Genomic DNA, 27,272 nt, shown 5'->3' on the forward strand with positions numbered 1-27,272 from the left:
TGTGTTGATTACATAGATAAAATGTAATTTTCTCTGTAGCACTTCATGGATTTCATAAGCAGCACACCTTAGTTGTTCACACAAAGGTAGAAAACAATATATACAGTGTTATCTTCATTTTAGATGTCAAAAAGTATTTGCGGCTCCCAGTGTTTTCTTTTGCGTGGAAACCGGGTCCAAGTGGCTCTTTGGGTGTAAAAGGTTGCAGACCCCTGGTTTAGTATAACCATATCATAGCAGCCTTACTACCATCTTGTAAACTGTCCCTTCCACTCTTGCTGTTGTTCTTCTTTCACACGTTACCCCTGACACTTATCTCCACTCACTCCACCCTTCCTGCACTCGCTTCATCTCTATTGTGCTCTGTGCGTTTCTTTGAATGGGTGACCCCAGGTATTTAAATTCACCTATCTTCCCCGTTTTTTGTCCTTGATGCTCACCTTTCGACCCGTATCCCTCTCATTCACATACATGTAGTTCCCCTTAAAATAAACTGATATCAGAGAAATATGGTGATTCTTTCTAGACATAGTTATTGCTCTCACTGAAGTGTTAAGGATCAACTTTTAGGGTGATTTTAATTTTGATTTTAAAACAGTCTGATAATAAAGTAATTATAGGACTCCAGCCTAGAAGTAGCAAATGCATGGACTACTTTTTCAGCAACACTTGGAGATGCTTCTAAGTTTGTGTAATAATGAGGACCCCATCATATTCCAAAACTAGCAAACTGAACAGATGATGAAGATGGAAAGCAGTCCTACATATTTGTTTAATATGTGCACTGAAGGACATATCCTGATCAAAATGACTCCAAGGTTCCTCACAGTGTTCCTCAAGGCTAAGGTAAGATCATCCACAGTTAGCATCTGGTTACACATCAGGTTTCTAAGATTTTTAAGGCCAAGAACAATAAGAACTTTTGTCTGAATTTAGAAAACTGCAGTTTACCCAGGGCTTTAAGACATGCTATGTATTCCAATTAATTGATTTGTGATAGGTTTCGGGGTGTCGTCTGCATAGTAACGACTACCTTCATTCCGTGTCTTACTTTATTTATCCTTTGTGTTTTTCACAGAAGTCAAAGCAACGCCTCTCTAAGGAGCTGTCAGACTGTGTTGTTTACTGCAAAAGTGTCCATTTCACTAGCTTCAAACACTCACGTATTCACTCCAAGTTCTATGAGGTGGCTTCTTTCACCGAGTCTAAAGCCCGGAAACACCTTAGAGAAGCCGGTTCGTTCACTCACATGCTTATTTTCTGATACAGATTTTGTTTTTGACCAGATGAGAGTGTAACATTTCTGATATCTATTTCAGGGGCTGAATTTGTGCACCATAACTCACGGCAGCTGAGCAGAGTTTATCCCAGTGGTTTTCGAACAGACTCTTCCAATTTTAATCCTCAGGAAATGTGGAATGCTGGTTGCCAAATTGGTGATGCAACAATAAGACAGATTTAAGTCTATATCAAGCATTTGTCAACGCTGCTCTCAGATCATTTACATTAATGCCTAGTTCATCACTCCTCACTGATATGTTTTGCTTGATGATATAATCGCACTCTTAATTTGGAATGATTAAGAGTTTTATTTTCATGGTAGTCCAGGTAAAAAAGAAAAATACAGAAATACCAGGTTTGCTAACAGGAATCCCCTAAATCGGGCTCCTTTCAATGTCTTTAGATCTTTTCTGAAGCAAAACTAAAGCAGAAAGTCGGTATTGTCCTTTATTTTAACACTATGTTTAGCAGCAGCCACCATCTGAGTTCTGTGTGTACATTTACAAAGATGTACTTTTTTAGCTTTTTATAATGACGTACTGATGACGTGTTTGAAGGGTTAGAAACATGGTTTGTCAGTAGGCTAAACACAGTCTAAAGTATTGTTTGTGGGTCAATGGTCATTATGTTTCCATGGCAGAAACACAGCTTTGCAAAAAGAACCCTTTATTTATCTTTATTATTGTTGTGTTTTTCTTTGACACCAACAAATAATTGTATTTAATTATTATTAATCTTTTACACAAGAACTGTGATTTTCTGAGTTCTAACAAACATGCTTGGATATAATAATTATTTTATTTCACATTTTTGTTCAGTTTTTTCATAATTAATATAATTATATTATATTAACGTAATTAAATTCATAACTAAGCCTGCTGACAAACAAAAAGTGACAGTTAGGCCTCCCAGGCAGAAACTGATACAAATGTAAGGAGACATTCCTAAAACACTTTTTATTTATTTAAATTCTAGTGTCAGTGAGAGATGAGGAAGGAGATCCAGAAAGGAAAATTAAAATTACTTTAACATGAAACAAATATTTTTCCTTCAAATAAAACATAAATAATTTCTGTCCACATAATGTCACCACTTATTCTACTGAATGATCCTGGCTGAAGCTAAAATCTGTGCAGCTTTAATAATAAAACAACAAAATGCCAAGTGCCCCAGCACATCATGCACTTAATCAGAACTGAACAGACCCAAACCTTTCCCCAAAATCCCCACAAAAAATGATTTTTCTCCTCTTCCACTCAGTTGCTTTAAACTTCCAGACAGCAGGGGAGGGGATGGATGTGAACGATGGACTTTTTAGTCAGAACGGCTGCTGTGGCTATGTGTTGAAGCCCAGCTTCATGAGAGAAGCGGACATAAGGTTTGACCCTGAGATGCCTCAAAAACGGGATGACTACCATCCTGTTGTCCTCACCATACAGGTGAAAGAGAGATTTTTTTATATATATTTTCATTAAAAAAATCTATGGATCTCTTTAAAAGTGATGTCTTTACCACGCTGAACAAAATGTGTGTTTTCATTCAATGTAATGAAGGTGATCAGTGGTCAGCAGTTACCCAAAGTCAACATCAAAGAAGATTCTATAGTGGATCCTCTGGTCAGAGTGGAGGTCCATGGAGTTCCTATGGACCAGGCCAAGCAAGAGACGAGATATATTGAGAACAACGGTACATACTCACACTGACTTCAGTTCGATAAGGAGAGATCACTTGGAAGAATTGGACATTATTTATAGAGATAGAAAAATTTATGTATTTTGTGGTTAGACTGCGATTACCCATCATGGCAGAACGGAAACCCAGCCGTGATAGGTTTAGGACCGGACCCCCCAGGAGCCCTGGCTGAGGTGTCTGAGGTGGAAATTGGGAGGAGGTGGGTCTTAAAGGGAGAATGACGGATGACAGATTTAAACCGTGCAAAGCGGAGGCTGATTGGCTCAGATTAGACTAGTAATGATGTCAGCATTGAGACTGACAGCGTGGTAAGGCAGTAGTCATGTAAAGAACAGGAAAGCAGGCAGATGAGTGATTACAGGTCTTCTTTATTGAACTTATGTATAAGCTTCATCAGAAACCAAGCCATTTTAAATGTGATATATTAGACCCTGTCTGAGCGCTGGTGCTGAGCAGTTCATCCTTTTTACAGGGTTTAACCCCATGTGGTATGACACTCTGCATTTCACCATTCACACACCTGAGCTGGCCATGGTGCGCTTTGTAGTGGAAGACTATGACAAGACATCTAAGAATGACTTTGTGGGCCAGTACACACTCCCTCTGAGCTGCATGCAGCAAGGTACGTTCAAAAATGCTGAACGGATCAGTTTCTTCTTTAAACTTTGTCTTCATAGTAACCAGCAAGATGGAGAAGAAGACAGAACATCGTAAGAGGTCGTTAAAACTGTGAATCCCAAAGTATGATCTTTTACTAAACTTCAACCAAATTACTAAATTATTTTGTCAAACATGTTTCAAAAGCAACATATATAACAGAATTGGGTAATATGTTAAAATTTAAAACAACGTCCAGTCCATCAGTTCAATTCAATTCATTTTTATTTGTATAGCACCAAATCACAACAACAGTTGCCTCAAGGTGCTTAATATTGTAAGCTAGACCCTACAAGGATACAACCCCCCCCCCATGTTCTCATTGGGTTTTTATGTGCTCCTCTTTGAGAGTCATCACCATTGCTAAGAAGCATATCAAACACGTTATATTCTTTATGCAAACTGACTGCACGATGTGGGGACAAATGTTTGTGATCAATGTTGGGGTCATTACTCAAAAACAGTCATATGTTACACACATTACACAGAACACTTTTGTAATGCAGTACATTAATTAATTACTCCCTGGAGAAGAAAACATGTTGAACTGCTACTTTGGCGTTTCTCTGTAAAATGACCTGAAATGCATTGTGTCATAATTGCCATTTAACAATGTGAACCTGGGGCTACAATTACACACCACATACACACATCACTACCTGTGAGGACACACATGTGATCTTTCTCTTAGTATTTAGCCTGACGGCTCATCACTGCTTTTGTTACCTGTTGAAGTTTAGGGTCTGGCTGCTGGGTTGGAGTCGGCATTCACTGAGCCAAGAACCCAGACTGATGTTAAAGCTAACCTAGTGTTAGCATGCTGTCTGTGTAGATGCTTGCAAAGATAAGATTGTGTTAGCAGCATAACGCGTTTCTTTCTGTCCTGGATGCAGTTTGCACTTTACCATCGTGCTCTCGTCCTTTCGTGCAATAATAATAAAAGTAATTTCCATATCCACACTGTACACTGCGCCACTATTTTCCTCCTCTGACATACAAATCAGCTGATTGTAGTGAGAGTGGAACTGATAAGCGGGATCAATAGGCAGGCAGACCAATGATTCCAAGGAACTGGACTACTGGGAACCAGTTTATTTTACATAATACAATAAGAGTTTGAAAGATGTGGTGAAAAACCCCTCACTAGCAGAACCATATCATGACATTTGCAGTATTTTTTCTCTCATCTGTCAGTGTGTATAAATATACCTTGTTGCCTCCTAATCGCTCTTGTTTCCTTTTGTGTTCTTAGGTTATCGTCACATTCACCTTTTATCCAAAGATGGAACCAGTATACCTCCCTCCTCCTTATTTGTTTACCTCAGGATCAAACATCTGGAATAGCTGTGGGATTCTTTCTTCATACATATAAAGAGAATACTATAACATTAATCTGAAAACAGTTCCCACCTGATCCTGTTACATTCAGATCATTTTTTAACAATAACTTTATTTAATGAAGCTACATAAAATGTTAAAACATTCATGATGAGAAAAATATGGAGTTACAGGATTTTTGCATTATTCCTACTCTGTCATACTTTTAATGTTTGAAATAAAAAAAATCTCAAAATATCGATTTTGTGCAGAATTGTTTTTCTATAAACAAATATAAACATCGATATCATGAGAAATCATAGTTTTAGTTGAACTATTTTGATGTAGATGTAATAGTACTGTTGTACTGTTGTACTGTTTGTTTTTGATCCTTCGCTGGAGAAAACATTTCCAGTTCAACTTTAAATGGTCCTACGTTCATGTAATGATCTTGACCACATTAGAAAATTGTTGATATGGAAGGAATCATGAAATAATATGATGGCTTCATTTTATAGCTGCAGTTATTGTACAAAAATATTCATGCTTTTTTTTATGGAACATTATATTCACTGATGAGAGAATACCTCCAAATCATAGAAACATTTGTATTTATTGTCATTCTTATTTGACATCACTAATACAGTGCCAAGTGTGGGTCGTAGGGTTAGTAAGTAAATGTGCACATTTCTTCTTTGCTCCCTGTCCCAACATTACTGCTCCTGTTGGGTGGACTGTGCGCACCTACTGTACAGGTGAATGTGCCCCTTTATATCAGTGCACTGTAGATTTTTACTTAGACAGTCATGAATACTCTGCAGTCGTCAGGTTTCACTCTGGTCAAAGTGCAGATGAGGACAGAATTAAAATATTAAAAACTTTCATTTTTTTATATTATTTTAACAATTATTTTCTAACTGCCGTTAAACAAGGGATTTTACCATAGTTATGTTTTTGTTACTGTATCGTTTTACTTTGCACACAGAAACAAAATTAGTTCGCAAAAATAAAATCAAGTATGCTTATTGCTGATAACAGGTATCTGCAGGTATTTGTTGTGGTATTCAGTAAGTCTCACACACATCTCCTGACTGATCCCAGCCCATTCTTCTTCAGTCAATCATTCCACCAAAGAAGAATGGAAAGAACTTTTAACAGGAGGAAAAGTGAGGCCAGGGAGGGACAGCCATCTGCCCTGACCGGTCTGGGGTGAGCGCAGGAAGACACATTGTGAAGCAGAGCTAAAGTTTAATAATAACTAATAACTGAATAGAAAGTGGTGTATAAACACAGATTGAAAAGATGTTAATGAAGAAGAGGTGCTCAGTGCATCATGGAAAGCCCCCGGCAGCCTAGGCATATTGCAGCACAAGTAAGCAAAGGATCTGGGTCATCAAGGATCCTTTGGGATGCAGACTGAGGCAGCCAGCGAGAGAATCCCCACTCTGCTCTACCTCCTGAGCAGCAGTCACCTAGCTCCTACAGGGAGAGAAATAGGGAGGGACGACCTCTCCACACTAAACGACCACCCAGGCATAGTCTCACACACACACACACACACACACACACACACACACAAATATAGACATTCACTCACACACACCCACAAACGAATGACACAAGAACACACAAAGATATTTGAGACCGAGAGGTAGATCACTCCCATGGAGGGAGGGAATCAACCAGAAAACGGGTAACCCTGAATGTTACTCCCCTCGAGTCTTAATAAAGCTCAACTTGTTCTTTGGTTTTAAACTGACATTTATTTCGGACAGGAGGATTCTTCGACATGCCTTAACATGTAATGACGTCCAACCACAGCCGATACAATGCCGTCAGAACTAAAAAGGAATACAAACTTAAATGAATATTCTTAATAAAGTCCTTAAGCATTATATAAAACGAAACATTCCAACAAAACGATCAATAAAATACACATTACACTTCACATAGCGGTAATTGCAGTGGAATATCACGCAATACTAGCGTATTTACATACAGCGATAATAAACAAAAGAAAACATTTACCTCATTGGCCTCACTCAAAGGGAATAAAAACTTTAATCCTCACGTCGTGGGGTAGTCCAAAACACTCTTCACAACTTTCTGTAGACGTGCAAACCTCGTGGCTCGTCTCTTAATTAGCTTGCTGAGTGTGCCCACCAAGAAAAATGCCCTCTCAGCAACAACAGACGGAACGATAGAAAAGGTTCCTATCTAATTGCACAGTTAGCACAAATACACATTTAAACATATAAATCTAATGAACAGAACATGAATTACTATTTATTTATTATTTCTTACTATTTCAACTACTAATTGTTTCAACATTAAATCCAATAAAATGAACTTAAATGTGAGAGTTGCTTTTGACGGCAGCTACACTCCCACCAAATCACTTGTGATTTTCACCCATGAACTTATGAAATGTACACTAATCTGCTTCTAATAGTGTCACAGTCTTGTGTATAGGTCTGTCAAGTAGAACTGGTTTACTCAGTCTCTTTCCCTGGTCATCTAACAATGAGTCACTCATTAACAGTTGCACTTTGCGTATACATCCATCTTCACTCGGGTGTATGGCAACAACTTTGGCCAACTTCCAGTCGTTTCTTGATGCTTGGTCATCTTGTACGATCACTATGTCATTGACCTTTGCATTTCTGTTTGTTTTGTGCCACTTTTGTCTTTGTTGTAGGCTCAATAAGTATTCTTTCACAAATCTGAGAAGTCTTGCCATCGCTTTGACCAACCTTGACCAACTGGAGAATTTCTGAAAACGTTCTGCCAAAGAATCTGTTTCCGTAGTTGTATGGAGTACACCAGCTTTGCGTACTTCTGGATCCTCTGCATCAAGTTTTCCCACCTCGACTTCTCCGTGGGGAAGTTTCTTTTGCCAAAGAAAACTTGGACCGCTAAACCAGTTGGAGGTAATGCGGTCTTTGGCCTTCAGTCCGCGCGACGCATGGTCAGCTGGATTGAGATCTGATGCCACAAACTTCCATTGCATCGGTCGAGTGCTTTCCTTAATACGCTGAATGCGATTTGCAACGAAAACATGGAAACGTCTTGCATCGTTGTTGATATATCCCAAGACAACTTGAGAATCTGTCCAGAAGAATTCTTGAGCATCTTCTAGCTCCAACTCTGCTTTGAGCATGTCACTAATCCGCACTGCTACAACTGCTGCAGACAGCTCCAATCTTGGCACCGTAGTAACCTTTGTGGGTGCTACTCTGGACTTAGCAAAGACAAGAGAGCAGTGAACTTGTCCTGCTTCACTGACAGCTCTCAGGTACGTACAAACACCATACCCTGAAACACTTGCGTCTGAGAAATGGTGAAGCTCGTACTTCTGAACTGGTTGAAAATCTCTTGGCACGTAACATCTGTCAATTTTGACATCTGCTAGATTTTTTAGATCCAACAACCAGGACTCCCACCGTGACTTCAGATTGCTTGTGAGTGGTTCGTCCCAATCTGCTTTCTCACGACACATCTGCTGTAGTATCTGCTTCCCAAGTAGAACAAAAGGTGCCACAAAGCCAAGTGGATCGTAAATAGAGGCTACCGTGGACAACACTCCTCTTCTGGAAAGTGGCTGCTCGTTCACAACTACTCGAAACTGGAAATGATCCGAGTCGATGCACCATTTGACACCTAGGGCTCTTTCAATTTGTTGCTCGCCCAGTGACAAGTCTTTTCTTACTGTTTCTGCACAATCTTCTTCCGGCAGCGAATTAAGCACTTGCTTACTGTTTGAAACGAACTTGTGAAGTCGCAAGCCTCCTGTTCTGCAAAGCTCCTTGGCTTCCTTCACCAAACGAATTGCCTCTTCTTCTGAGTGGAAACTGATAAGACCATCGTCCACATAAAAATTTCGCTCAATGAATCTTATGGTAGCTTCACTGAACTTGCCTTGACCTTGTGCAGCAATATACTTGAGACCAAAGTTCGCACAGGCAGGGGAAGAAGCAGCTCCAAACAGGTGTACGCGCATGCGATAGACAGATGGAGTAGAGTTGAAGTCTCCATTGTCCCACCACAAGAAGCGAAAGTAATCTTGATCTTCTTCTCTGACTCTGAATTGATGAAACATGCGCTCAATGTCGCACATCACTGCAACTGGACCTTTCCGAAATCGACACAGGACCCCCACCAGAGAGTTGGTTAACTCTGGCCCTGTAAGCAGGTAGTCGTTCAAGGACACTCCTTCGTACTTCGCTGAACAATCAAACACCACTCTTATTTTGCCAGGCTTTTGTGGATGATACACTCCATGGTGTGGAATGTACCAGGCAGGGCTTTTGTCCAGGTCTACAGAGGGAACTCTTTCTGCATCACCACGCTCTATAGTCTCTTTCATGAACTCTGTGTAGTCTTTGTGGTATTGGTTGTCCTTCTCAAATCTCCTCTTCAAAGATTTGAGTCTGTGTTCTGCACAGCTCCGGTTGTTTGCCAGACTTGGTCTGTCTTCCTTAAATGGCAAAGGTAACTCACAGTGTCCATCTGCTTTCATCTTCACTCCTTCTTCCATTATGGAGATGAACCTTAAATCTTCTTGTGAGAAGTGTGAGTCTTCCACCTTTCTTTCATTGAAGTCGGACTCGAGCACTTTAATAACATCTGCGGATGTGACCACCTCTTTGACTTGTGTGCGACAGATGTATTGCACTTCTTTGACCAACTGTTCAGCTGACTGACTGGGTGTCACTTCCTTGACAATGATTTTGTGGCTACATCCTATGGCATCCCCATAGTCAACACATGGATTAGTTCCTCCAACTATTGTCCAGCCAAGGTCTGTTCTTTGGGCAAAAGGTTCATTATCTTTTCCTGCCACAACTTCTCTGGGTACCAACACTTGTGAGCAATTGTAACCAATGAGCAGGCCTACTTCACATTCAATCAGTGGAGCAATTTCTTCAGCCAGGTGCTCTAAGTGTGGCCACGCTCTTGCTGTCCTTTGTGTGGGAATATGACTCAAATTCGCAGGAATAAACTCTCTTGTGTATGTCACAGGAAGAGGAATTCTCCTTGAAGAATAGAAACCTCTGACCTGTAATCCAGACAACCTTTGACTTGGTACTAAAGTATCTTTAGAAGACATTGTCGAGAGCTTTAACTGCACACATTTCTTCTCTGCATCCAGAGCATCTGCCTTTTCTTTCAAGACGAATGTCGTGTCACTTTGGCTGTCAAGAAGAGCATAGAGAAGAATCTCATGTTCAGGATTGCTTGTTGTAGATAACCAAACTGGAATGATCGTAGATGTGAGATTACTTCTGTCACTTTGAATCACACGGTTTGATATTGCTTCACTTGGTGCTTCCTTGGGTTTGGTTTCTCTACTCTCTTTACTGTCTTCCATCTCTTTTATTTGTGGTTCCTTGACACTTTCTTTCTCTTTCCTTGTCCTTGAGGATTTGTCTCGTTCTTCATGCAAACATGTCGGGTGTTTCCCTTTACATGTGTCACACATCTTTCTCTTTTCACATTTCTTTGATTGGTGTCCAAAGCCTAGACATCCAAAGCACAATCCCTTGGTTTGCACAAACTTGACTCTTTCACTCAAGACCTTGTCCATAAACTTCCTACATGTGTGAATGCTATGATTTGAGTTTTCACAAAACACACATTTTTTTGTGTTGGACGTCTCTTCTGCTGCACTCACTAGCACCTTTGCTCCAACACTTCTTGTCTTGGAAGATTTCGTTTTCTCTGAGTCACCTGCTTTGAGTGCATGAAGCGATGTTACTGGATTGCACGCAATCTTGGCCTCTCTCGCAATGAAGTCAACAAAGTGGCTAAATGTTGGGAAAGAACCATCTTGCTCTTCAATTTCAATGACCTTTCGATTCCATCTCGCTGACAACCAATCAGGTAGCTTGCTTAGCATTCTCTGATTCTCATTGCAGTCGTTCAAAACTTCAAGACCTTTAACCTGAAGCATGGCTGCTTCACATCCTCTGAGAAAATCTGAAAATTCGCGAAGTTCAACGCTATCCTTGTTACCAATCCTTGGCCATGATGTCAACTTATCTCTGAAAGCTTTGGTGATTACAAATGAACTTCCATATCTTTCCTCCAAAGTGTTCCATGCTGAGTAATAAGCACGCTCGGTTCCCAACAGAAAATAACTCTCAACAGCCTTTCTTGCCGGTCCTCCAACATACTTGTGAAGATAGTAAATCTTTTCATTCACTGGGATGTTCTTTCTGTCTATCAGCATTTGAAACGACAATTTCCAATCCTTGTACTTGAGAGGATCTCCGTTGAAGACTGTAGGTTCTGGTACTGGTAGGCGACTTATGTGAATGGACTCAGCTAGAGCTTGGGCCAATGTTGTGGTACTATCTTCATGTTTGCTTTCTCTTGGTTGTGACCTTGTGATGGCTTGTGGCATATCAAACGGCATTGCATTTGCATTAAGTTGCGAATGTGCAAACTGACTCATCGGTTTGGATGTGACATTTCTCCGTTTACTCCTTTCGTGCAGAAGGTCTGATATTTCTTCATCTGAGATTCCTTCTTCATTGTACACTTTCAGACGTGCTTTAGCAGCATTCATTTTCTTTACTGTTTCTAGCCTTTCAAGCTCTCTTCGCTTTTGCTCTAAGGCCTTCTGTTTCTCAGCATTCTCTGCTTCAAGGATTTCAAGTGCCTTTCTTTCACTTTCCATTTCCTCCATAATCTTCAGAGTTGCTTCAGTAGCCGCAAGCTCTGCAGCTGCTTCTTGCCTCTTTACAGACAACTTACTTGAGCATCTTGATTGCCTGCTATTTGAACTCTTAGATCTTTGCGAGGTTGCAGAATTGAATGCTGATCCTACATCACTCCAGTGAACTAATCTCCCAGAAAGTTCTTCGTCTTCTTCTGCTGCTAATTTTTCTTGAGTTAGCCTTATCATCTTCTGAGAAACAGCATCACAGGTGTCCACCCTGCGGCGAGTGTCTGCATCAGGAGTTTCATGATTGCGCAGTTCATCATAAACTTGTTTCACTTCTGCCGAAGTATGTTCAACTCGGTCAATAAGCTCTTTAAGTTTTGCACTAACAGGTTCTTCAAGTGCTTTTTTGCCTTGTTTTGCCACAACTTTCCACCTTTCATAACTGACTTTAAAGCGAGCTTGAAGCTTGTTCACCTTTTCATCATGTAGTGCTTGGCCCCTTTCAGTGAACTTCTTAACTCTTTGACTTTTCCTCAAACTTCCTTCTTTAGGAGCTTTACTTGTGCATGGTTCTTGCAAACTTTCTTGCTCTTCAAAAGCTTCTTGCTGCTCCACAGCTTCAGTGTCACAGCCTTCTTGCTCCATGTCACAGACAGTCAAAGGTGTTATACTACACTCAAGTCACCTAGGTCCACTTAAATACGTGAATAGTCACCTTATGAAGCACCTAGGAACTTAAATTGCTTTACTTTAAAGCGTCAACCTAAATATATGTCACCATCACTTAAACCAAAATAATAAATTTTTCTTCACTTGTAGTTAAACAGAAAATAACCTTCAATGTCAAACAAAATACTATAATGTGACCTTTAAATATCTAATGCAGTCTTAAAAACAAGCAAAACCCTTATAATCAACTTAAACGTACCTTAATTGCAGTTACTTAGCATAAACAACTAATAACATGAACTTAAACTTTTACTCCAAAACCACCACACTTCCCCTTTCATTGCTTGACAGAGTCCCTTTAAGATGAGCTAAGGAAATCTACTCTCCACATTTAACTTGTATAAACGTGTTACTTATTTGTAGCTTAAGCAAGCTGCACCACTGGACTCTGGTTGCCTTATGGGATGTCTGTGTGTGTGTTTGGGTGTCTTTGATGCTTGAGAGAGACGCGAGCTTAACCACGTGACCCCGCGCGCTGTCGGCTCAGCTCCGCTCCGCTCTCTCGGCTGTCGGCTCGGCTCCGCTGCCACTCGGCCCCGTTCGCTCGGCTGTCGGCTCGGCTCCGCTGCGACAGACCTCTTTCTCCTTCTCTCTCCTCCAGCACGAAGCAGGTTGAGTTCTGACTGTTACTCCCCTCGAGTCTTAATAAAGCTCAACTTGTTCTTTGGTTTTAAACTGACATTTATTTCGGACAGGAGGATTCTTCGACATGCCTTAACATGTAATGACGTCCAACCACAGCCGATACAATGCCGTCAGAACTAAAAAGGAATACAAACTTAAATGAATATTCTTAATAAAGTCCTTAAGCATTATATAAAACGAAACATTCCAACAAAACGATCAATAAAATACACATTACACTTCACATAGCGGTAATTGCAGTGGAATATCACGCAATACTAGCGTATTTACATACAGCGATAATAAACAAAAGAAAACATTTACCTCATTGGCCTCACTCAAAGGGAATAAAAACTTTAATCCTCACGTCGTGGGGTAGTCCAAAACACTCTTCACAACTTTCTGTAGACGTGCAAACCTCGTGGCTCGTCTCTTAATTAGCTTGCTGAGTGTGCCCACCAAGAAAAATGCCCTCTCAGCAACAACAGACGGAACGATAGAAAAGGTTCCTATCTAATTGCACAGTTAGCACAAATACACATTTAAACATATAAATCTAATGAACAGAACATGAATTACTATTTATTTATTATTTCTTACTATTTCAACTACTAATTGTTTCAACATTAAATCCAATAAAATGAACTTAAATGTGAGAGTTGCTTTTGACGGCAGCTACACTGAACACCAAGGCCCCAGACTCCACACCTGAACCCCTGCGGCAGAGGCCAGCCAGCATCCACCATCACCAGCACCCCACACCACCCTACAGACCTCTTTTATAGATGAAGAAACTCTCTTTCCTGACTATATGAAGATCTTCTGGGTTAGTCCAGCACCATTTCTTCTCCAGCTTACAGGTTAAGTTTTTAAAGGTGCACATTTGTGAACAGGGAGTCAAGCACTTCTGAACTGAGGCTTTCTTTTCCAGATGAGCAACAATGTCCAGGGTCGTGTGCATTGAGGATGTAACACTATGACCAATATAATCCACCTCTGTGGGAACAGAGTTCAACCAGCTGCTCTGTCAGTCACACTTTCAAATGACTGTCTTTGGTTAATCTATACGTAGGTTTGAAAGACTGCTGCTACTCCTCCTTTTTATGTGCTTTAAGGACTGACAGAGTGTTTATCCATTTAAACTAACATATTCATCCTGGTGTAACCAGGTCTCTGTCAGGCAGAATACATCAGTCATTCACTAACAGGTAATCAGAAGAGAGAGACATTATGCTTAATAGTCCACATTTAACTGTTTTAGTCTTTGGTTCCCACAGGGTGTCACAAGCCTGAGTCAACCGGCCTGCAGCCTGGTTCAAGTGCTCCTGTGTTTTAAACTTTTCTCTTACTTTCTTTATTAGTTTGTTTTGAATACTGTTCTCTCTCTAAATTGTGGAGATATTTTATGTTTGGATTGTTTTTGATGATTTTTGGTGGTCTTGGACCAGACAGTCACTGTGGGGATGGCAGGAGGCGAGAAGCTGAAAAGAGGTTTTGCATCTCTGCTTCCTAGTCTCAACTCTCAATAGTTTTTGGGTGGTTTAATAAATTTAACCAGATTTCTAAACATCAAATGTTCTCCATCCAATCTTTCCTAATAAGAAGAATTTTCTTTTTTTATTTAAGAAGACCGCCAATTGACATAAGTGGGTGTTGACGTGAATTTTGATTTTACTCGATCTGTTTTTATCCTTAACCAGCAGTTTTGCTAGGACTTCCTGACTCGGCTAAGTCATTCACTCGTGTGTTGGCAGTTGTTCTGGAGTCTTTAGATACATCTCTCACTATTTATTTCCCCCTACTTCTGCCAGCCTTGTTCTTAATTGTGTGGCTTTCTTTGAACATCTCAATGATACTTATCAGTTCGGCTCTTGACACTTGGAAACATTGGGATACTTTTGTGTATCCATCTGCATGTTCATATTTCTTTTTCTGAGCAAGAGCAAATGCAAAACCTGAGCGAGAGGGGCTGTCATTGTGTGTGTATATGGATAATAGCAAACACTGAAATACATTTTTTGCACGCAGCAATGAATTTTGTTCGCTCAAAATGAATTTCTCCTCAAAATGCAACACTTGTACTTGCAAATTCTAGTGGCACAAAAATAACGCCATAGGCCAGTATGTCCAAGGCTAACACACAGACAACCATTCACACCTGCCATTGATTTGGAATCACTCATTAACCTATGTGGATGCATGTGTTTGACTGTGGGTGGAAGCTGAAGAGAGCCCACACAGGCAAAAATGATGTATCTGCTTCAATACAGAATCTTTGCATCTGCTCACGACAAACTGATTATTATATGTTGTTAAGTTGAATATTTTACTTTACACTTATTACTGAAATACGTGTTCTTAATGTTTTGTCCCCAGTGCTAACATACAAAAGTTTAGGAAGACACTTTGTGTAAGTAAAAGCTTTATAACAGCAGAATCATAGCAGAGCTGATACCATGAGAGATGTTTCTTAGAGAGTGAACGAGTCATTATTAAAAACCCGCTGAATTATTTTATTTTTTATTGACAACAGTAAGTGAATTTACTGAGTTGGTAAAGAATTTTCCTCTTTTATTTCTTAAATACAGCTTTGTACTGTCCCACTGTGAACCAGCTGGAGGCTGGAAATGAAAAAGCGAGCCCACCTCCCAACAGTTTGCATGGCTGCTTGTGTGCACCTCCCCCACATCCAGCTGCACCAGTTTCTCAGAAAAGTCAAAAAGATTGTAGACGATTTGCTTGAGTTTTTATTATCCAGCTGTGTTTCAACATGTCTGTGTTTGTTTGCACAGGCGCATAATGTGCAGTGTAGCACACATCCAGCTACAAATAAACATCATTTTCACGTAATGATGGAACTATTTTATCTTTCGTTTTCTTGCATGCTGATGATCTTATTAGTTATTAATCCAAGTCTGGGACATTCTGTTCGGCCCAGAAAAAATATCACCCTGACTTTAACTATGATGTTTGCAAAATCCCTTCTGGTCTCTACATGTTCCATTAAAAAAAGCATGAATACTTTTTGTACAATAACTGCAGCTATAAAATGAAGCCATCATATTATTTCATGATTCCTTCCATATCAACAATTTTCTAATGTGGTCAAGATCATTACATGAACGTAGGACCATTTAAAGTTGAACTGGAAATGTTTTCTCCAGCGAAGGATCAAAAACAAACAGTACAACAGTACAACAGTACTATTACATCTACATCAAAATAGTTCAACTAAAACTATGATTTCTCATGATATCGATGTTTATATTTGTTAATAGAAAAAAAAATTCTGCACAAAATCGATATTTTGAGATAACTCAATTCAGTCATAGTGCTGAATCAATGCTTTGGTCTCTTATTACATGGAGGGCCAACTCTTTAATGAACACATAGCAATGTCCATATAAAATCAACCAAAAACAGCTTTATTTAATCATTTAATTCCTGACAGTGGCAGAGCTGAACAGCCAAAGGTTTACAGGGAAAATTTGCTTCTAACAGCATGTTAATCATGAATGATTTAACTCATTTTGTTAAAGCCAAATAAATCCTGAGAAAACTCTAATAAGAGACTCAGGGCAGTAATATTTCACCTATTTTTCTTTTTTAAATCTTGCATTTTATTTTAGGGTTGTGGGGGAGCTGGAGCCTGTCCTGCTGTCATAGAGAGAAAGCACACCGTAGACAGGTCTCCAGTCTATCCCTGAGGCAATTAAACATGCTCACATTGACACGTACAGGCATGTACATTCACCAGTTACACTATGTCTTTGGGTTGAGCCCAAAATGCAGGACAAAGTTTCAGTGTGCAGGTTTGCAGTGGTTCATCTGTTGCATATCTGTGACTGAAATCCACATCTTCCAGTGAGAGGGCTGTATGTCAGAACAGTGGCTTCTCTTTTAGCTGAAATAGTAAAAGATCTACACATTACATTTGATCAGATCAACTGTGTCTGAAGAAGAAAATTACATCTGTGGTTATGTTTAAACTCTTAACTTCTGAATTCTGAACACTTACAGTAATAAATAATAAATAGAGATTCAAGCAGAGCTCATGAAAACCCCCACCCCAGCGTCCTCCACTGGACTAGATGAAAACTTACCATTTTGTGCTACTTTACATACGCTGGCAACCTCCAACAGCTTGATGCACTCTTCCTGGACGTCTTCATCTTTTGGTATTCATTCCTCATTGGCTGAAGAATTGTCAAATATTGTTACTATAGTTGAACAAATATTTTATTTATGATAACACGTCACTAAACTATAACACATGTGTGTGCAGTCATACAATATAGTTTAACTTGAAAAGTAAAAGTACTTAATCTGCAGAAAGTGTTCCCCATGAGTGTAAATTGGACTGGTTCTTATACTCACAACACTCTACACAACTTGCCTCACACTTTCTATCTAACATTCACACTCATTCATACTCTGATGGATGCAGCACAGAGCAACTTGAGATATTTGGCAGGCAGATTAGAGCAGAGCGGGATTGAACCATCCATCCAGTAGGTGACCTGGTCCACCTCCTGAGCCACAGCCACCCCTTGTATACGTTATATAGATCAATATCATTGCTGTACATGTTTAACCTTAAGCTTCGTCTCCCAGCAGAGCCTCAGGAGCATGGAGGAGAATCTGTTGCCCCCACTTACCATTTGCCACAGAATGGGCAGGCCCAACAGTGGCGCCCTGTGCTATTCACAACTAAGAGCAAGTTCACTATGAGCATGTGTTACAGACATGAAAGGCTCTGGAGTTATGCTGCTTGTAGCATGGTTTGGTGGTGTGAACAAAGCGTGTGTCCTGTGCAAGGCTGGTTGGCTGTGCACTGCGACAGGCTGGGGTTCAGCTTCACAAACATTATGAACCAGTCAGGCCCTGCTATCTGTTTCTCATCCCATGGTTGTCACTGTTTGATGTTATCTGTTACTGCGACTTGAAAAGCACACTTTCTGACCTAAAAGAAAGTGGAATAACACCTGGGTACATATACACAAAATGTTTTTTTAACTGGTCAGGTGCCTCTGTCTACCCTGTCATCTTACCTCACATGGAGACAGTCCATAACAAAGGTCTGCTGCCCGACTCAAATAGTCAGCCAACACTTTCTCCTGCGTCTCAGAGAAAACTTTGTTGCTGCTCTAGTAACCTACACTGGGAAGATCACTGGATCCTGAATTCTCAGCTTTTGCAGTGATTTGCAGTACCTGCTAAGGATTAAAATCATTAAACTGTTCTTACTTTGGGGAAGGAGATGGTTGTAACAGCTATACATTTTCTACAGGATTAGCTCTTGGATTAGCTATCATGTTAGTTATGATATTAGCTTTTCCTTGACTCCTCTGGTCCTTGAAAAAGCAATGCTAATTAGCCACACCGTGCAATGTAAGGAGCTCTCTGATTGCTGGCTGTTTGTAGCTTTGCACTGCTAAGAAGTGTGTGTGCGCTTGTACAAAGGGCATTAAGGCTGCCCAACATAGATATATGAAGAATATGAAGGGACTCTGCAGTGAAGTGGAGAGGTGATCCTCCAGCTGTGCACCTGTGGACTCAGCCTTACTACCTGTTGAAGGTAACGTGATACCATGGTTAACGCTAGCATCACTGCATTTAGCCCTGCTGTTCAAAGATCATCTTAGTTTTATGAAAAATGTTACCTCGCAGCAGTACTAGCTTTTTAGTAAGCTTTCCACAAATAAAGCCTGAAGCAGCTCAAACTGTGAGAACCAGCACTGAGCCCTGTTACATTTATACACAGTGTTAGAGCAATGGCTGCAACCTACAGACTTTAAACTCATCATTAAAATGTTGTCTGCACTCTAAGAAATGACACACTGATGTTGGTAGCATTATGTAAATGTTTCATGTTAAAACTAATGCCACCAATTGATTTTTAACTTTAAACACAAGTATGTTGTTTTGAATTTAATTAACAACATAATATTTCAATACAACAAAATGCAGTAAATTAAATCCAACGTAAAAAGTTCATTTAAAATGAAGAGCACTTTAATTTAAAGAGGATTGTCCTAATAGGCTCTCCGTACTTCTGAGTTTGCACATGTGCAGTGTGGAAGTTTGATCATCCGCCATTTTCAACTGAGACTTGCATATGCTTAGCATCCTGGATAGAATCCATCGCCATCTGAGGATTATTTGGTAAGTACAACAATTTAAGGATGACAAATTTGATTAATGTATACTAACTGATAAACATCTGACACTTTTGGGAATACTTTTGCATTTTTTTTTAAACAAGTGATGCCTGGTAAATTTTTTAACACTCTAGCTTGTATACCTCTCTCACGTGTTAGAAGTATGAAGACATTTAACAAATATTGTTGAACCTGCTTCGGTGTAATTTTCCAAAATCCTTTGCGATTCCTGTTAAGGTGAGACTTGCCTACTAAGACCGACAGTTTTAAAATTACTCCCAACATCTACCGCACCTGCTCCCTGACATCAGTAATGACCACTGGGAGCGCCAGCGATCCTGTAGTTTGAAGAATGAAATAAATGTGTAGTGTATTTTAGAAATGTGCATCAATTAAGTTGCTACATTGTTTGAAAGAATTCGACTCCATGTTGATTTCTGGTTTAGTGTCAAACGCAGGGATTTAAGCGATTAACACTTTGATTTGTAAAGTATAAGACATGCGTTCATCTGTTGTCATTGAAGTGCAGAATAACGTGTAATACTGTTATATATAATGTATTTAACTCCTTGTATCAGTTTCCATTGGTTATCATCGCTACCGAAGACAGGAAATCATCAAAGACATGCCATTCATTGCAGAGGTCAGCAACAGTTGGCCTGCCCTGTTTTCAGAGACTGAGGTCATTCTAACTAACTTTGTTATTGCAAGTCATTTTCATAAGAACCTGTATTTGAAGAAGAACAAAGTACTGTAAATTGTTCATTTTAACAGATACAAAATGTTTGACTGAAAGTTGTAACATTCTTGCATGTGGCCTCTAATAAAATTAATAGAGAATACTCTCTAGTTGTAATTTTTAATATGTTTCAGGTTGTTGCGGAGTTCACCTGCATCACCATGGTCCCTTTGTTGTCGACTTTCATGGCCAAGCTGGACCACTACGCTGACCACCTTCTTAGAGTGTTCAAAAAGAAGGGGGGAACAGCTAAACGCAATATCAACTTAATCATGGCAGCCATGGATGGGGTATGTATTTTAGTTGACCTTGATTGAGCTCTGAAATTATTTGAATGCTTCTTAAACTTCTGTCTGTCATTAATCAGAATTTTTTTTTCAAGTGAATATGTGTATATCTGAATATTTTGTAGATACATGTGAATCAGTGACATGCAGTCAAGTGAGGCACCTTAATGAGAAGTAAAATACTAACAAAAGAGAAATTCAATTTGTACACTAGATTTTAAATTTGCTTTCTGTGTGATTTCAATATTTTTATGGTCAATTTTCTGTTCAAATACAAGGTAAAACGCTGAGAGGAGGCAATGATGATTCTGTGTCTCACCGCGGACACATACATGCGCAATCCCACTGCTGTTTCTCTAAATCGCCAACGTACATGTTTGATTACACATGCAATACAGATGATGACTTGATGCAGACTACTTCATTTATTTGACGAATGTGTGTTACATGTTTAATGTTATTGGTCATAAATGTGCTGCAAAAATGCATGGAGTGAGGCTAATGGAGGGCAGTGCTGAACCCTAAAGGCAACATGTATAAGAGGTACACGTATATGGATTCACAGTGTAATCACATTACACTGAGAGCGCCATTGACACAGTGGATAAAGCAGCGCACTTAGGGAACATCAGTAAATTTCACAAAGGACAAATTGACACCAAATCAGTCCTAAGCAATGAGATGCACCAATTTTATTTCAATGCATCTCCTATTTATAAATTAATAAATTGATGTAAAATTAATGATTTTTCTATAATTGCTTCCAGGTCATTTGACCAATTTATTTACTACACACAAAAATGAGACACACCAAACCTAAATAAATTGTAATGCATCTTCTGTAGGGCTGGGCACTTATTGCATCGCTTATCAATATTGTGATAGCACACGTCCTATGTGATTAAAATGATAGACTGCTTTCAAACCTCTAAAAAAAATATATGATAATTTAGTTGAGACTATTACTTCCATTAATGTCAAACTTATCATCAATTCAACAAGATAAATAACTGCTGGTTTGTCTAAATAGCACATTTGCTAAGTTTAATTTGCAGTATTTGTATTTGTGAGGCTGCATTGATAGATTTATAGGCAAAAATACTATTATGATCTTTTATTGTAACTCTTATTATTAAGGAGCTTGGAAAGAAAAGCGTCTGGACTTCTTTAAGTTGCTTGAAGACGTTTCATCTCTCATCTGAGAAGCTTCTTCACTGAAGAAGCTTCACTTTTTTTTCCAAGCTCCTTAGACTACGATGACCTCGATGACTGAGAACCTTCACAGACTTATTGTTATCCACAAAATGTCATGATAGGATTTTAAGTTCATATTGCCCAGTTCTAATCTTCTATTTAATTTTAATATTTTTAGGGGCACAATTATTAAATATATTGTTGAACAATCTAGAATTGACTAAAGCAAAAATGAAAGCTTTCACGTAATGTCGAAATTGAAAAGCTTCGATTTTTGGGTTCATATATTTGTTGATCTGACTCAGAGGAGTCAGTGCCTTACCAATCATGAACCTCACTGCACGTCACTGATGTGAGTTATGAAACATTGCTTAATCACATATCTGCATTATCTGTTAATATTTTTGACTTTGTTTTGTAAAGAGGTTGAAAGGAACCAAAATAGGAAACTTCTCTCATATTGAGTTCTTATCTCCACCAGAATCCCAGCGTTGATGTTCGACAGGAATGCATTCTGAAAGCTGTCTGTCTTAAATGAAAAGCCAGATGACCTGTTCAAGGAATTCTTGGTAAGTTAAAAAAGGAAAACAGTTCAGTTATTTTCCTTTTTTTAATTTGGGATTGGAAATGGAAGGTGGACTTACTTGTCCATATGTATATGTATACAATTAACTTAACTTTTTCTTTTATTTTTATTTAAAGGATGTGGATCTTGGTGCAAGCAGAGAAACGGAGCAGCTGACTTTGGGAGTCTATGTTGTCAGACATGAAGGAGCAGACTCTGCAGATACACCTGAGGACACTGGTGTCATCATAGAAGGATGCACTGTGCTGCAAGCTCTTAGTGATGTGGCAAAGTGTTGTGCCCTCCTGCTTGGACTAATCTACAGTCTAAATCTGAGCTAGCCAAAGCACCTGAAATACACATTTGAATTTCTTCAGAAGGTGCTGATGGAGTTGGATGGGAACAACCTATCCATGAAGGTGCAGGTTCTGAAAAACAAACTGCTTGAGTGAAACAGCCTGCACTGAACTATAGAGGACACTGAACTTTAAGGTTCTCGAACCCTTCTCCTTGCACTTCATAAACTGTTCAGTTTGAATTGCCGCAAGAACTTCTGCAAGGCCTTTCACTTTTCTGTGTTCTTTGTTCTCTAACCTTTACCAACATCCAACTACACTGAAAAAGACTGCTCCTAACTTTGGACTTCAGTTTAAGTTTTGAAGCAAAGGTTATTTTTCAAAATATGGACAAAAATGACACTAAATTAATTTCTACCTGCTGTATTGTGGCCTTTTCATTGTAGCCCAATCAAGTTTAAATGAAGTCATGTTAATGTGAAAAATGTTGGAATCACAACACTTTCCAGTTTTAATCATTTCAGTTTAACATGAGATTCTGTATCTTGTCTTCCTGCACTTAAAATGCACTTGAATATATGTAAAGATTGTTTAGGAAAAAAGATCCAGAAGCATTTGAACTGCTCAAAGTGTGCTTCAACAAGTTTAACACAAAGTGTTATTAAAGTTAGGTTAACTGACTAAACTTGTTCAATTTTTTTAATTTACAAACTTAAATAGAGTAAGTTGCAATTCTGTTAAAGTGATTTAATCCTATAGTTTCAGTAGAGCATGTTTTGGGTGAATAGATTTATCAGATTTACTTAAAATTTCTTGTTCAAATTAAATATATCATACATTTTATATTTCACTAACCCAGTTGTGTGGAACCGGTTGACATAACTGGGTGGAGTAAATACAACATTTTATTTCTTAGAGTGTGTAAACACATCAGTCCAGATGTTACCATATAACGTCCTAATACTCATACTTGTTATTAATCTCTGGCTCTCTTCCACAGCATGTCTTTATCCTGTCTTCCTTCTCTCACCCCAACCAGTCGCAGCAGATGGCCCCGCCCCTCCCTGAAGGGTCTACCTTACAATATAAAGCACCTTGAGGTGACTGCTGTTGTGATTTGGTGCTGTATAAATAAAATCTTATTGAATTAATACTTTGAGTTAAAAGAACTGCGACTCAGATTACAATGATAGGTGTCGCTTCTGTCAATCATTATGATGTCACTATAGTAAACCAATAGGAAGTGGCTATTCGTTCACCAATCAGCTTGCAGGAAAAAAAAACTATCTGACAGGGGGATTTTTTTTTCAAACAAGCGTAACAAGCAAACCATCTGACAGGTGTAGTGCCCCTCTCCTCTTCTTCTTCTTCGTCTATCTTGTCAAACTTCAGGTACATTACCGCCACCTTCTGGACTGGAGTGTGGATCAGAACAGCTTTTACACCTATGGTCTCATATAAACACTTGTTGCTCTTTAAAAACCTAAATATTTCCATCAGTTCCATTTACAGGGTTCTTAACTCCGGCTCAGCCCCTCAATTCCTGGCTGCTAAACAGGCTTGGGAAAGAGACCTAGGCCACTCTAGAAATGGTCCAGACTGGCAGGAGATTTGGGCCTGTGCCTCTAGGATATTTGTCTGTAACCGGGCTAAATAGTTTCAGTTAAAAATTGTGTGATGTATTCATTGTGCATACATCACACCCTCTGTAAAAAGTCAAATAGATGTAAACTCCTCCCCTTTATGCTGGAAGTGTGATGCGGAGGAGGGTGACTTTATGCATTGGTTTTGGTCATGTGTGAAAATTAAAAAGTTTTGGTCTGATGTTGCAAAGGTGCTTTCAGTTATTTTCAATCCCGCTGTTCCTCTGGACCCTCTATGTCTTATACTGGGAGTAATGGAAAATCTGGTTATCAAAGGCAAGCACAAGAGTCTGTTCCAGCTGTTATCTTTTGCAGCCAGGAAGAATATCCTGCTCCTCTGGGGCAGGCTAGCAATCCCACCTCAGAAATCCTGGCATAACATTGTTATGGACTGTATTCCCAATGAATATATAACTTGTATGCTCAACTCCACCTTGGACTCTTTCCACAGAACCTGGAACCCATATATGAAATATGTTGGACCTGTACAGTCATCCTTGTTGTGGGGCTTTCCCAAACTGAATTAATTTGCCTGACTATTGGTCTTACTGTGATTTGTTTTGATTCCTGGAGGGGTTGTGGTTTACCTCAACTGCCTTGTATGTGCCTCAAAATTGTGTACTGCCTGAGGTAAGTTCTGGTCCTAGTGTACTTTTTCTTTTGTCTTTGTCTGTTGCTATGAGAAAATCCTAATAAAAATATTGAAAAAAAACCCAAAAAACAAATATTCAAATACTTCCTACTGGTGCCTCCTCCACCCAGTTTGAAGTGACTAAAACTGCTACAGTTGCCCAGTATAAACTGTTAAATCATCAGTAATTCTTTTATTTATCACAAAGCTTGTTTCTGGAATAACAAACACAACACCCACTTTATTATCTAACAATTACAATGCATCAGTGTATATCTCCACATGTCCTGAATACTTTTCCCTTATATAATCATATACCTGGCCCTTCCCTTGTGTAATAAATTAAATCAGGAGTTGTTTGGTCATATATCCATGGCAGTAAAATTGAAAATAGTTCTGCTGGACTAATATGTTTGTTACTAATTCCTATCTCATTGATTTTTCCCCTATAATCCAACCAAAACTTCTTATTCGTTCACTTTCTTTTTCTTGTTCTTAAACAAGGTTTAATTATTTTCTGAGCTTTATGATTTTCACTGTGTCCCTTTAACTTTGCACAGTAAGTTAAAGAAATTTGATGTCTTCTGATTTCTAATGGTTGTTCACCCATTCCAACTCACAGTGTGGACACTGGTGTAGTTTTAATGGCCCCACAACACAACCTCAGTGCTTGATAATGAATTTTATCCGAGTTATTTAACAATGTTTCAGCCACTGAACCATAAAACAGAACTGATGTAATGAGACCTATATGTAAAGCTTTTAATGCTGTCCTATCTGCACCCCACTCGACGCCTTTTAAACATCTTAAAATATTCAAAATCTTTTTACATTTCTCAGTTATTTCCCCAATATGTGTTTTCCATGTAAGCCAGGAGGGATATTAGGCCCCTTATGTCAAACTGAGTGATTTATGGTCCCCAATAAATTATTCATGAGCTCAGGAAGTAAAGGAAGTAATAAAAATATGATATTCATAAAAAAAATATGATATTCATAAAAAGTATGATTTTCATAAAATTATGATATTCATCCAAAATATGCTAGTTCATAGCTCATTATTCTCCCCCCCCCCCAAAAAAAAATAAATTATTTGATTATTTTAAAAAAAGGTTTTATATCTAATAGCATTCTTTTATTTTTAAGCCATTAAAAAAAAAAAGTTTTTACTTTTTTATGCTTAAAAAACGCCATCTGGTGGTGGGTCAGTGCGTGAGCGCGCCTGTGTGTCGGTGCTTGTGTGTGTGTGTGAAAATGTGTTAAACCATAGTAAAAGTGCTTAGTTAAATTTGTGCTTTTGTAACGTTCAGTATGGCGAGACATACAGGTTGCATGCCTTGGGGGAAAACTTTATTTCATTTTATTTGCATTTGTTTAATCCGAACAAGGAGATTTAGAATCAAAGTCAGAGTCGCAAAAAACTCTCGCGATCATATACGCACCGCGGCTCCCAACATAAAAAACTTCCTGAAAAAAAAACCTCTTTTCTCCAAAAAACGCACAACAAAAAACCCCTAGAATAACTTTTAGGGAACCCTCTATTCCCCAAAACCTTATATTCGAAAACAGGGGAAAACTCCTGAAAAAATCCTTAGTCTTTTTTCTTCAAACAATCCCTCATACCAGCTCCGTCTCAAATTCAGCGCAAACTCTAAGTTCTCCTTTCGCTATCACTCGAACCGGTCCGCAGCCAGCGCACAATTTTTCCTGCTTGTTCTAGTGATGCGCGAATCATGAACGAATCGTTCAACACTCGAGAATCACTTTCCTGACTCGTGAATCATGATTCACAAGCACAACTGACTCACTGACTCATCCCTGTTGCTGTTAGCAAACTAATTTCATTAGTAGAAATATATCTAGCTTATAATTCAAATTGTGAAGAAAAACACAACATCCAGTATCTTAACAAAAACATTTCTGCTCTGAACTGGAAGAAAAAACCCTGAGTAGAAGCTCACATCAAGACAATAGCTCCTCGGTTCACAGTAGCAACGCTCTGCTAACATGCTAACAGCACATTTGAGCTACTCACCCCCTCCCTTCCTGCGCTGAATCGTAGCGTAAACAAATCACTCAGGACTCACTAACCCCCTCCCTCCTGTGCTGAATCATAGAGCGAACGAATCACTCACTCACTCACCCCCTCCCTCCTGGCTCGCAGCTACTTATTCTTCTTCTTGGTTGGCAACCAATGTTAAGGCGCACTACCGCCCCCTGGCTCACAGCTCAGTGGACATTTAGATGAGAAAATATATATTTGACACATGTAAGGAAAATACTAATAAAATAAAAATAAATAAAAGAAATGTTCCCTTTAGAAATTCTTTTGCTCTTTTTTGCTCTATAAAATAGTTGTTTTCTTTAAGAATCACTCATCTTAGCAGTAGGATTTACATTAAAAGAGAAACAAATTAAGTTTGAGTGAAAATGTACATTTTTTGCACTCTCTGGTCAACTGACTCAGTGACTCAAATGACTCAAAAAACCCGATTCACTTTGGTGAGTGACTTGAACTTTTCCACATTTTGTCACATTACAGCCACAAACATGAATCAATTTTATTGGAATTCCACGTGAAAGACCAATACAAAGTGGTGTACACGTGAGACGTGGAACGAAAATCATACATGATTCCAAACATTTTTTACAAATAAATAACTGCAAAGTGGGGTGTGTGTAATTATTCAGCCCCCTGAGTCAATACTTTGTAGAACCACCTTTTGCTGCAATTCCAGCTGCCAGTCTTTTAGGGTATGTCTCTACCAGCTTTGCACATCTACAGA

General features: G+C 39.1%; 1 protein-coding gene and 3 long non-coding RNA genes across 7 annotated transcripts in view; 2 read left to right on the plus strand and 2 right to left on the minus strand.

Annotated features, from left to right (window-relative positions):
• The window catches only part of plcd4a (phospholipase C, delta 4a), an 81,084-nt gene extending 75,940 nt beyond the window's left edge, over window positions 1-5,144 (plus strand). For all 3 annotated transcript variants that reach the window (XM_005463671.4, XM_005463672.4, XM_025902691.1), the window contains exons 11-16: window positions 1,079-1,235; window positions 1,320-1,436; window positions 2,542-2,720; window positions 2,835-2,967; window positions 3,446-3,595; window positions 4,883-5,144. In XM_005463671.4, coding sequence (XP_005463728.1) covers window positions 1,079-1,235; window positions 1,320-1,436; window positions 2,542-2,720; window positions 2,835-2,967; window positions 3,446-3,595; window positions 4,883-4,974 — 828 coding nt within the window. In that variant the 3' untranslated portion in view covers window positions 4,975-5,144. The remainder of the gene's footprint in view (window positions 1-1,078; window positions 1,236-1,319; window positions 1,437-2,541; window positions 2,721-2,834; window positions 2,968-3,445; window positions 3,596-4,882) is intronic.
• A 6,875-nt stretch (window positions 5,145-12,019) lies between these two features.
• On the minus strand, window positions 12,020-13,647 carry LOC112843747 (uncharacterized). The gene is made up of 2 exons (XR_003216233.1): window positions 13,295-13,647; window positions 12,020-13,107 (listed from the first exon to the last, which is right to left on the minus strand). It is a non-coding gene; the product is annotated as an uncharacterized LOC112843747 (long non-coding RNA).
• A 2,932-nt stretch (window positions 13,648-16,579) lies between these two features.
• On the minus strand, window positions 16,580-19,654 carry LOC112843752 (uncharacterized). Its single transcript, XR_003216238.1, has 3 exons — window positions 19,324-19,654; window positions 17,074-17,166; window positions 16,580-16,874 (listed from the first exon to the last, which is right to left on the minus strand). It is a non-coding gene; the product is annotated as an uncharacterized LOC112843752 (long non-coding RNA).
• Window positions 18,807-22,884, plus strand: LOC100703487 (uncharacterized). 2 transcript variants are annotated; one of them, XR_002058125.2, is made up of 5 exons: window positions 18,807-19,135; window positions 19,710-19,774; window positions 20,005-20,160; window positions 21,833-21,920; window positions 22,054-22,884. It is a non-coding gene; the product is annotated as an uncharacterized LOC100703487 (long non-coding RNA). The 2 variants fall into 2 exon arrangements; XR_002058124.2 differs by having other exon boundaries at window positions 18,809-19,135; window positions 19,710-19,813.
• Window positions 22,885-27,272: the final 4,388 nt, after the last annotated feature.

This window comes from Oreochromis niloticus, linkage group LG23 (genome assembly GCF_001858045.2).
Source record: "Oreochromis niloticus isolate F11D_XX linkage group LG23, O_niloticus_UMD_NMBU, whole genome shotgun sequence".
NCBI lineage: Eukaryota > Metazoa > Chordata > Actinopteri > Cichliformes > Cichlidae > Oreochromis > Oreochromis niloticus.